At 42.3% G+C, this 12,039-nt stretch overlaps 1 protein-coding gene across 3 annotated transcripts in view; it reads right to left on the bottom strand.

The window, feature by feature from the left end:
• The window catches only part of tafa1b (TAFA chemokine like family member 1b), a 526,417-nt gene that overhangs the window by 39,546 nt on the left and 474,832 nt on the right, over positions 1–12,039 (bottom strand). The window contains exon 5 of one of the 3 annotated variants that reach the window (XM_080186316.1): positions 2,726–2,810. The exons of the other annotated variants lie outside the window; for them this stretch is intronic. Within the exon in view, the coding sequence (XP_080042442.1) occupies positions 2,766–2,810 (45 nt within the window). The 3' untranslated portion in view covers positions 2,726–2,765. Of the gene's footprint in view, positions 1–2,725; positions 2,811–12,039 lie in introns of those variants that run through there. 3 annotated transcript variants of the gene reach the window in all.

Below are 12,039 nucleotides of genomic sequence, written 5' to 3'. Positions count from 1 at the left end.
AAGGGTAAAGACAGCAGGGTAAGGTTGAGTTGGAGGGAGGCAGGGAAAAGTCAAAAGTATGTGGTTACATCCTCTTTAAGTTGTAAATCTGATGAAAGCCACAGGATCAGTAATGGGCATCTGCGTAATGGCCAGCACCATTTTTGTTTTCAAGAGGATTGGGACATGCAGTTTTGTCCATCCTCTCTGGTTAGCACAAGCTGCCTCAGGTTGTGAATGCATGCCAGTGTATTTGGACAATGTGGCTGCCATGGTTGTAAAGCTGGCAGTGCATGTATGCATGCGTGTGTGTGTGTGTGTGTGTGTGTGTGTGTGTGTGTGTGTGTGTGTGTGTGTGTGTGTGTGTGTGTGTGTACATGCACGCATGTGTGTTATGCTGAAATGAGGCTAGTATTAGTGTTAAGTATAGGAGGATGAAGTGAAACATACAAATTGAGGCATGAATCTTGATTGATGGAGCGTGTTGGTAGTGATTGACAGAGATTTGCTAATCTGAGCAGTAACTGAGGTTAGCGCTGTAGTAATTGATCTGGTTTGAAGATGTGTTCACTCACTCATATGAGGTTGTTGAACTTCTGGTGCACCCAGATGGTGCTTGGTGCTTGACCCCTCCATCATTCTCTGCTTCCACTGCCCTTTGACTATTTTTCTAGAGGGCCTCCATCTTCCTTACAGAGGGGGCTTGATTTTCAATTTGAGGTCAGCAAATTTATGGATCCTCACCACGTTCCTCACCTGTGTCCCTAGAAATGCTATCTTCAAATGTAAACACCCTAGTTGGGTCAGAGGTGGACTCTACAGTCAATTGGCAGCACCAAACATTACCAAGAGGCAATACCTGCAGAGCAGGAGCAGCAACTGCAGACAGCAGCAAGTTGGGTTCTGCTGCTACCTGGCAGAAGAGAGGAGGAAGCAGTTTGAAAGGCAGATGCCTCATCATGCACGACAGTGACCTAAACAGCCAAATGAAAGATCACGTGTATCATACAGAGCAAAATCCTTCAGGTCCTTAAATTTTTAGCATAAAAAAGCTCTTAATGTCTGTCCACATTGAGCCAGACAGCTGTACACTAAGGTGCAATAGACACTTCACACTGAGCAATTTAGATGTTAAAAATAGCCTTCCTGCCTCCTCCAGTGAGCTCTTTAAGGAACTTAACCAACTGTTAATTCAAGGTGAGCATATTCCCGACTTCCTCCACCTGCTCTCGCTTTCAAATTCGGACATTTCAGAGAGGAGAGTTATTTTCAAAATGCTTCTGCTCCTGTTCTTGCCCCTGCGGGCGACTCAAAATCCTGAATGTTTTGCCAACTTATCTACTTCCTCGACTAAGACCTCGAACCGCAGCACCAGGATTCCTGGGAATCTGCTCTCTCCCCTTTTTCCCCAGGTTAAGTTCTCTTCAACCATGACTCTCAGCACTTGCTCCAAAGAGGTGCTGGCAAGCTTTAAGTGCAACAAATGCAAAGGTAAAATGCTACAGTAAATACTGACTGCAAAATACTGAGTTCTGAGGAAAGGATATTGACCTGGTTAGGTGGATCAGCCATGCTAACTTGCTCCTTAGTGTTCCAAAATGTTCGGGGATTAATAGGATGAATACTGGGTGAAGATGTTCTGTCGGAGAATCGGTGCAGCTTTAATGGGCTGCAGGGCCTACTTCTGCACTGCAGGGATTCTATGATTCAATGTAACATTAATTTTATTACTTGCTCCACAAATACTGCTTGACTTGCTGAGTATTTTCAGCATTTTCTCTATTTTATGCTAGTGGTGCTAATCACTCACAATCTTGGCAATGCGTCCAGCCAATGAGCAGCGCAGTGTTGTGCCAGCTGGATGCCCAAGATCATGGAGATGAGCTGGCAGGGCAAAGTTGGCCTTTCTCCTGAATGGCAATCAGTTGATGTGGGTTAATTGCTCATCACAATGCCTGTACCTGTGTTCAGCAGCTCTCAGCTTAGCCCCCGAAATTATTTTTTGCAATGATCAATGTTTTGCACAAACTGGCTCAGATGCCCTGGTGAATGATTTTGAAATTATACCGGTGCAATACTCAAGCAGATGCTTGGAAAATGACAATGTGACGTTCAAGATTCCAATATTCTTTATTTGTGTTTTTTGCATCCTATTGATCTTCAGAGTAGTTTATCATATCTAATTTTCCAAAACCTAATTAGTAATTTGTATATCGGATATAAAGGACAACTCATTTAACCTGTTCCCCAGCAGTTGCTAAAAATGAAAAATTCAGCTGAGCGTTCTGGCATCTGGAGTTCAATAATTAAATGCAGCAACCATAAGTAATACAAGATATTTAATGCATACCAATTATGCTGCATGTTGCTCAGAAATTGTTTTTTTTTCTCTGCTGCGCTATCTTTAAATTCTCACAGCAGCTTGTAAAATATACCTGCTACACTCGATATACTTCATTAATTGTTGAAATGTGCAGTGCAAGTACTGAAAAATCTGAAAGTGTTATTTCACACAATATTGCGAGCGAACATAGGAATGTTTATAAAATGGAAACCGATGAATTTAATCTCTATTAACCAATATATACATTTTCACAAATAGATATTTTCCCCCCGAATAGTCGAATGACATAAAATACTACTTGCAATTTTAACAAATATATGGTCTGTTCACCCGGCAGTACCTTGGTTCCCATTGGAACACGGCATACTATTAGATGAAATCATGATAGGTAAACTAATGTCTGTGATGATGCCAATCACTCCAACCACCTCATCTCACACGGTTACAGTTCCTCAACTCTTTCCATAATGTGGTCCTTTGCAATCAACTGAAATGCAAAATTCATGACAGACATTAGACACTAAATTGGATCAGAGTGCTCCTTTGTAACTCGCGAATATAGAGATGGCCTTTCTGACTCCACAAAGTGATAATATACCTCATCCCTTACCAGCTGGTCTTGTAGGATCCAGAAGAGAGATCAAGCATGATCCTGGTTAAGTTCAATGCACCGAAAAGCTATGACTTTTGAGCAGCAATGCTGAGTAGGGTACCTCAAAGAATACAACTTGAGCAAAAGCTGACATGCCTTGAACCACGCATTGAATTATTATGAGTAACATTTAAGGATTGTGAAACTTTTCTATTACATTTCTGCAATTCTTTGATACATTCACTTATAGGCTTTCTCAGTGAACAGGACACAAAAGCGGTGTGGAGAGGACTCTCTGGGGATGGACAATGACCATTTGTCACATACCACGTCACATAAAATATTGGAAGAAGATAAAGCTGGAAATCGTAATCAGACAGAGGAGATGCTTACAGAACTGTCAGCATCTGAAAATAGATCAGTTAACACTTCATTTAGCGAAACTCTGTATGATAACAAATAGAAACATAAAATCCCTGCTGTGCAGAAAGAGACCATTTGGCCTATCAAGTCTCTGAAAGAATTCTCCAACTCTGCCCGGCCCTCTCCTCCACCCCATCCTGTAACCCTACACGTTTACCATGACTAATTCACCTAACCCTACACACCTTGTTACAGTAAGGGGCAATTTAGCATGGCCATTCCACCTAATCTGTGCCTAAGGTTTTTCTTCTATTTGCAGATAGACCTGCTGTGATTTTCCAGAATTTGTTTTATTGCATGGAAGCAGTCCTGAAACGTTAAGGCTCAGATTTACATCTCCAGGTCAAGTGTGCAGAGTCGGAGATTGCCCAGTTCAGCAATCCTGGCTGTAGGCTTGTTCCTGAGTCGTGGGAGTGCTGGCTGAAATATCAATTGTTGTGGGCGTAACTAGAAGTGAAGAAGGTTTGGAGGTGGACCCAGTGCAGATTGGGTATCTTGGATGCTTACATGAAGCACCCCCCTGAATTTGTCATTCTTGGTGAAAGGAACACATCTGAAAACTTGGAAGAAATGTTGTGATGTATAGTGATGTTGCCAGTGCAGGAAAGCCCATACAAGTGAATAAAGCAATGCAGTTTGAGCTGCTCATAGCCTTCTCACCTTACATTTTCATTAATTAACTGATTAATTAATAGAATTTTGCACAGATCGGACACATCTGAATTGATAAGGCCAGTTCCCTACATTTCCAGTCATGTTAGAGGAAGCCCAAAGTGAAGGGGCATCATTTAGCCAGCTAAAAACTGCCTGCCAGGAACAAGAAGGCACCGGTGCAGACTGGGGTGGCAGTGAGGGCCATTAGTAACCACAGAAGGTTGTGGATTCAGTGCAGCAAAAGGTTGAGTGATCTTTTGTGTTTTGGCAAGGTGAGTAACCTAGATCGTAGACACAGAGGCCCAAGCGACAGGTCACGTTTGCATGCTGCAGATAAGGTATGAGACATAGCACGTATAATCCTCAATGCTGAAGCAGAGGATTATGTCAGCAAATCAAAGGGTTTCATGCAAACAGATGTGAACCAATAATATGATACACAAATGAATTAAAGAGCTGTATTTCTACACACTCTATTTATGAGGGTGACATAAAATCATGTTGTGGTTGCAGAAGCAAAGGGTAAAGAAGGTCAGAGAGATAACTTGGACTTTGGTAAGAGAGCCTACCTGAGACCTATATATCCCAAGGAGCAAATGGCCCTGGAAATCACCAGAGTGCTGTTGTATAAGGTACGAGACATGTCATATACAATCTTCTTTCATCTGACACAGAAAGGGTTAATATGGGACCGGGTACATTACATTACCACCCACAGTATGATGTAAAGGAATATATGAACCCAAGTCTAGGGGGCAATCTTATACTGGACAGAAGGACAAGGATGGAGTCAGCACCAAGTTTAGACTTATATTGTGTATGTGCACATAGTTACAAACAGTTAATAAACACTACCATTAAAATATCCAAAACACAGACTTCTTAATGAGATTTACAGAACTATGCACAACTTCCAACAAGTGCTGGAGCTGCTGGCTGTTGGTGATGGTGAATCTTCAATAGCAGCGGATAAAGGAAATGTTGAGAATGCCTTGGGACAAAGTGGTAACGGTGGATGTCATGTTGTCAGTCCACTGAGCAAAATGGGATGTTGGCATGAGAAGGAGTGCAATGATAGCATTGTGTCACAAGGGCAATGGAGACATGGCTAAGGCATTAGTGTGCATCAGAATGTGCTTTCATAATGAGAAGGGCTATACCTAAATATCTTATTTTGCATCCGTGCACCACCCCCCCCCCCACCCCCCCCACACAAGCAGCGGATCTGTTTCATTCATCGGGCAACAAGAGGAGGAGCAGATATTTGAGGACAACGTATCACATCATACTAGCTCACATACCATTAACTCAGTCACAGGCTCATCAGATGAATGTAGTGAGCACTGTTCACTGAGTGTTTAGATCTGTGGAACAGGGTAAAAGTCACTGCACAAGAGTACAGCAGGAGGTGTCTGAATCAGAGATTTCTGTGTACAGTCCCTCTCAGAGGAGGGAGGAATGTCTCAATGATACTCCAGTGGGCAGGAACACTGAGCTCAGGAATTAGCTTTTGAGGCACAATATTTATCCAATCAGGAGCAGATGTGTGAACATCTGGTGGAATTCCTTGAGGCACTGAGGAGCTCTTAGACTGTAAATTGAAAAGTCTATTATGATCATGAACTCCACATTGACTTGGAACCACAGCTGCGTGAGCATTATCCATGGGAAATTGCCCAATCTTGTGGAGGGACACATGCAACAATATTAAAAGTAGATACATCTCACTCAAGAAAGGATATAAGGCTACCTCAGTATCCTGGAGAAGTACCCTCAGAATACGAGTACTGTCATCCAGGGAATACTTTTTTTTATTCATTCATGGGATATGGGCATCGCTGGCTGGCCAGCATTTATTACCCATCCCAGGATTTCCCTGAAAAGGTGATGATGATCTGCTTTCTTGAAACACAACTGAGTGGCTTGCTAGGCTATTTCAGAGGGCAGTTGAGAATCACCCTCTGGAATTACATGTAGTAAAAAAATCCCACAAGAGTTGTGAGACTTCTTACTGTGCTTACCCAGGACCAATGCCAGCATCTCCACGTTGTTACATGTAGGCCAGACCAGGTAAAGACGCCACATTTTCTTCTCTAAAGGACATGAGTGAACCAGATGGTTTGCTGTGTACCTTAAGAACTGTATACCTTAACAGGACAGTTGCACTGTTGGCCCAAGGAATTGCTGGAGTGGACCACTGCTGCTTATGAGCAGCCATCACCATCAAGCCCACCTGAAAGTTAACCAAGGGCTGTGGAGGTCACTGAGGGAAAGGAATCTCCTGAGAGCTCCTCAGCATCCTCATCTTCTGCCATATTCCCAGGCCTCCTGCCACAATTCTTGGCTGCTTCACATGTGCCAGTGACCATGATTGCCCATGCAAAGATGCAAAAGCTACAGTCAGAGGGAGGTATCTGCTGGGTGCCTGCACAATAAGGCAGGCCATCGTGCTTCCTCATTGCCCTTAGGGCAGATAAGTGAGCAGCTTGCCTTCACCTCCTCTGAGGCAATGTGGCTGGAGGGAGCATTCCTTGGGAATGTGCAAGGTGCTACCTTGTTTAGGGCACTAATGGGTTCACTGTGATTGCTGTATTCACATTATGTATATATTACATTTGAACCCTGTCCAATACATGTCTAATCACTTCTACATGACTCTATGTGTATGTGTACAATAGTGAACACAAAGGGGATGATAAAAATGTGAGTTAGCTTCTTACCAGTATACAATTGAAGGTGACATGCTAAGTTGCATCTCAACATAGTTTCACCAGGAACAATGAATGGCCTGATTAATGAGGCATATGAGAGCTTCTGCCTTTTCTGTTGCATCACATAAGAGATCAGGGGTCAAAGGCTCAGCCACTAAGATGGTCCTTGTACCTTTCAGTTTTCATCTAAGTGTGACTTTAAGGGATGGTTAATGATCTTAATGGGAAGATCTGAATGTACAAAGCTGAATCCTCCTCCTGAATCCTCTTTGCCTATTCTTCATCCTCAGAGGCTGGGGCTCTATCCATGGCCTCACTGTTACCTATTCATGAAACGCCTGCTGGGGCATTTTGGATAGCTCACCCTGAATGATTGAGACATCAGATTTTCATTTTTAAAATGCCAATGGCCTGCTCAATGACGCTCTTGCTGATGACATGGCTGCTATTATGGTTTCTGCCAAGGATTGCGAGTGCCTAAAAGGGATCATTAGCTGTTTTCCTTAGGGGGCAGCCCTTGTCCCCTAGAAGCCATTCTCAGATCTCCATGACTGGATTAAATAGTTATGAATTCCTTAATATGAAGAAGTTTGTGGTAACTGTCCAAGAATATTGAATACACTCCAATTAACACCTTATTGTGGTTACAAACTGCTTGCACGTTGATGGAGTGAAATGACTTGTGGTTCACAAAGATGTTGGGGTCTTTACATACAAAAGAATGCATTCAATGATGCCCTGCGCCCTGAAGGAAGTCTGTAATTTGAGTTTGAGACTCAAGATCCATGACGAAACAAAGGTATTCCCCCATATGACTTTTAAGGGGCATCTGGACATACATGGATAGGATGGGAATAGAGGGATATGGTCCCTGGAAGGGTAGGGGTTTTAGTTCAATCGGATAACATAGTCAGTGCAGACTTGAAGGGCCTGTTCCTGCGCTGTAATTATCTTTGTTCTTTGTCCTATGAGCAAACGGGGGATTAGTCATTTCCTGAATACTGCTGACTGGGATAAACCAGCCAGGTTTCCAGCTGAGCTATTGGAAAGAATCTGAAGCATCAAAGTTCAGTTTGACAGTTATCTTCACAGCCATGGAGACATGTTGTGGCTACACCATGGGACAAATGTCTGTCACAACAGCATGGCTCAACCTGAGTTTTCTTTGGTACTGGTTTAAATCATGTTTTGGTGAATGTCGCTTGAAACCAGTTTTAGTGAGCAAGGATCACATGGTCTAAACAACCAATCAACACCAAGCATGGGGAATCTCCAAGAGGAGGAGTTTTCTTAATTACAAAGAGTGCACTGTGCACTAGCTAATGAAGTAACTGTGTAAATGAAGTTGGTATTCAACTTAAGAAGCTTTCATGACTCCATCTTCACATCCGGTGATGATGATAAACGAGCCTGGCCCTGCCTCTAGCCCTATACCTGTGAATATCATGTTTTGATTGAAGACTAAAAGAAAAACAAATACACACCAGAATGCATCTCTTCAGTGAATTAACTCACTTGGCTCCTCCATATAGTCAATACATTGAGCACTTCAAGTTTTGTTTCCAGATAAATGAAATAGGGGAGGAGGCAAAGTGCTCATGTGTATCTGTGGAAGTCAGACCTACAGTCTTATTCTCAGTCTCATAGACCCAAATGTGGCCACGACCAAATTATTTTGTAAGCTTGTGGATTTCATGAAGGGTCATTTTCAAACCAAATCATCAGTCATAACCCAGAGATTCAAATCTAATTCGAGGGTGAAAGCCCCAGGTGAATGTTCGTGACTTGCGAAACTAAAGAAATTATCAGAGCATTGTGATTTTGGAGTGACCAAAAATGAAATGCCATGAGATAGGTTAATTTGTGGCATGAGCAACAATGCCATACAGCACGGATTGTTATCGGAAGTTGGTAGAGATTTTAAATGGGCAATGGAGATAGTACTCGACATGAAAAACATTGAAAAAGATTCATTAGAGCTGCAGATGACTCAAAATGGTGCTGTGTATCTGTCAGGACAGGAACCTACAGCAAGCCATGTCAGCAAAACAACCAAAGCAGCCAGAGTGAGGCAACTATACCAATCAACCATAGAACAAAAAAGTGGAAGCAATGATTCTGTAGGAGAAATGTTACCGTGCCCATGAATCACATAGGTTTAAGGAGACTGAGTAACATTATTATTGCAAAAGAGGACATTTGATATAACAGTGCAGAGCTAGGTCAACACTGCTGTGTAACTGATCAGCCAAGACGTTGTAAGTACACAATGTAAAAGAGCCTGACATCTTTGATTCTGATGTTTACTTTCATTTTAATCTTAAAGCAATCAAGCCAGATCCTATTAGTGTAATACTGTGTGAATGGGAAGTCTCTAAGTATGGAAGTGGGTACACGGCATCAATCACTGTGATGGGTGAGCACACATTTCAGTACCTGTGAGAAGGAACCAAAACATTGAACTTGGAGAGCACTCCTGCCAAGTTGAAAATGTACACAGGAGGAGCAATAAAAATAAAAAGCACTACAATCGTACCTGGCAGAAGTCTGCCCACTCTTGGCAATAATAGTGATAGTTGAAGGACCAAGCATCTGGGCTGTGACTGACTTAAAATAAATTAAGTTGAATTGGTCCAAGATTTTTCAAGTGCAGGGAGGGAATCTGTCCAAATTGTTAAGAAACTACAACAAGGTCTTCCGTGATGAATTTGGCTACATCAAAAGTTTGCAAGCTAAGAATAACATTGATCCAGAGGCAAATCCCCAATTCTTTAAGGTAAGACCAACACATATACATTATGAGAAAACATGAATGCCCAGTTAAACAGGTTGGAAGCATGAGGCATCCAGTTGTTTCAGTTTTTGGAATAGGCTCCATATTATCTACGTATTGAAAACAGACAAGACAATCCATATTTGCAGCAATTATAAACTTACAGTTAATCAGGCTGCCAAGCTAGACAAATATCCAAATTCTGAGAATTGAAGACCTATGTGCAAAGCTGGCAGGAGATCAATCTTAGACAAATCTAGATATGACTCACATGTACATGTACAAATCTAGATATGACTCACTTGAATTAGATATTACTTTCTGGGGGTATGTCACAATGAACACACACAAAGACCTATTCCAGTACATTCACTTGCCTTTTGATGTGTCTTCAACATGTGCAATATGTCAAAGGAAAATTCAGAGTCTGCTACAGGCTCTACCAGGAGTTGTAGTATGCCTTAATGATGTCCTTATAACTGGATCTACAGAGACCGAGCATCTAGCAAACTTAGATATTAAAGAGGTTTCAGGAGACTTGGAGTCCACCTAAGATAATGTACCTTTCAAACCACTGAGGTGACCTACCTGGGGCTCAATGTAGAAGTGCAAGGATTACATCTGTAGGAAAAAAAATCAAGATGACAAAGGAGGTGCCTTTCCCCACGAATGTAATTGAATGCAAATCATTTTTGGGGATGGGCGGTCTTTACCCAACCTACAGATTGTACAGGTCACTTGCATGTTTTGCTAAAGAAGCACCATTGTTCATCTTGGAAGGCTCACGAGGGAGATGCTTTCAACAGAGTGAAGCAATTTTGCATTCCTCAAAGCTGGTAGTGTGCTACAACCTATCTAAACAACTGGTACTGACTTGTGATACGGCACTGGTACAATGTAATCCCATGAGATGGGCCACAGCTCTGAAAAGCTGATAGGTAAGTGTCAAGAAACCATTCAGTGGCCAGAACAAATTGAGAAGGAAGGATTATCCATAATCTTTGACATCAAGAAATTCTACCCGAGATTACATGGTAGACACTTACCCATTGTTTCTGACCACAAACTGTTTTTGGGCCTCTGCACAGACAGCAAGGCTGTCTCACTGACACTTCAATGATGGACAATAATTCCGTCCACCGATGAATACATTTTCAAACACAGACCTGGGATGCAGATAGTGAATGTGGACATCCTTAGCCACCTACCCTTGCAAGGAAGTGGGGTTACCCCAATTTATTGCCTGCCTTGGCATTAATTTTTTTAGACACAGCAGATCAGAAACTAGACCAATTGAGATCCCCTTCTGTCCAAAATGAGCGACAAGATACTTACAAGATGGGTAAATGAGTCAGTTTCTCAGGAAATGAAACCGTTCTTTACCAGCAAGAATGAAATGAGTTATCAGAATGGCATCATACTCTGGGGAGCAAGAGTCATTCTTGTATCAGGCAGAGAGCTGCTCCAAACTGAATTATACAGCATTCGTCCTACCACCTAAGATGCAAATACTCACCAGTTGATGTCGAAAAGCTGGTCAAGCACTGTCAACAGTACCAACTGAAACAAAGGTTGCCAGCTGTGCCCCCTGCACCTAGGGAATAACCTGACCAGCTATGGGTAAGGGTCCATATTGATTAGGTTAGCCATTTCTGGGCACAATGTTTTTGTTCGTGGCCAGTGCACACTCTAAATGGATGGAAATTTTTGAGGTGAAGTCACCTACATTGCATTCCACCACTGAAAGGCTGCTCCAATGCTTTTCAACTCATGGATTACCCGGAGTCATTGCATCAGACAATGGAGCCACATTCATAAGTACTGAATTTCAAAACTTCATCAGTTTGAACAGTATTAAACACATTTGTACTGCATCTTACCACCCAGCATCAAATGCACCAGCTGAAAAAGCCATCCAAACTTTTGAGTCTGTCCTAAAAAAGCTGTCAGGAAGGACCTTGGAATCCAAAATCTCACATGCAAGATTAAATCACTTGGAATTAGGGGAAGTGTATTGAGATTGATAGAAAATTGGTTGGCAGAGAGAAAACAAAGAGTAGGAATTTGTAGATCTTTTTCAAATTAGCAGGCAGTAACTGGTGGGGTGCCAGAGGGATCAGTGATGGGACTCCAGCTAATCACAATATATATTAATGATTTGGATGAGGAAACAAAACATAACATCTCAAAGTTTGCAGATGATACCAAGTTGGATGGGAGGGTGAACCGTAATGACGATGCAGAGATCCTTCAGAAAGATCTGTACAGGTTGGGTGAGTGGGCAGATCAATGGCAGATGCAGTATAATTTGGATAAATGTGAGATCATTCACTTTGGAAGCAAAGACAAGAAGGCAGATTACTCCCTGAATGGCTGTAAATTGGGGGAGGAGAGTGTGCAGTGGGACCTGGGTGTCCTTGTGCACCAGTCACTAAAGGTAAGCATGCAGGTACAGCAGGTGATAAAGAAGGCAAATAGTGTGTTGGCCTTCATCGTGAGTGGTTTCAAGTTCAGGACAGGTGTGTGTTGTTGCAATTATACAGGGCCTTGGTGAAGCCACACC

This window comes from Carcharhinus amblyrhynchos, chromosome 3 (genome assembly GCF_965287045.1).
Source record: "Carcharhinus amblyrhynchos chromosome 3, sCarAmb.v2.hapA, whole genome shotgun sequence".
Classification (NCBI taxonomy): domain Eukaryota; kingdom Metazoa; phylum Chordata; class Chondrichthyes; order Carcharhiniformes; family Carcharhinidae; genus Carcharhinus; species Carcharhinus amblyrhynchos.
Note: the sequence above shows the minus strand (reverse complement) of the source record. Positions and strands in the feature narration are given on the sequence as shown.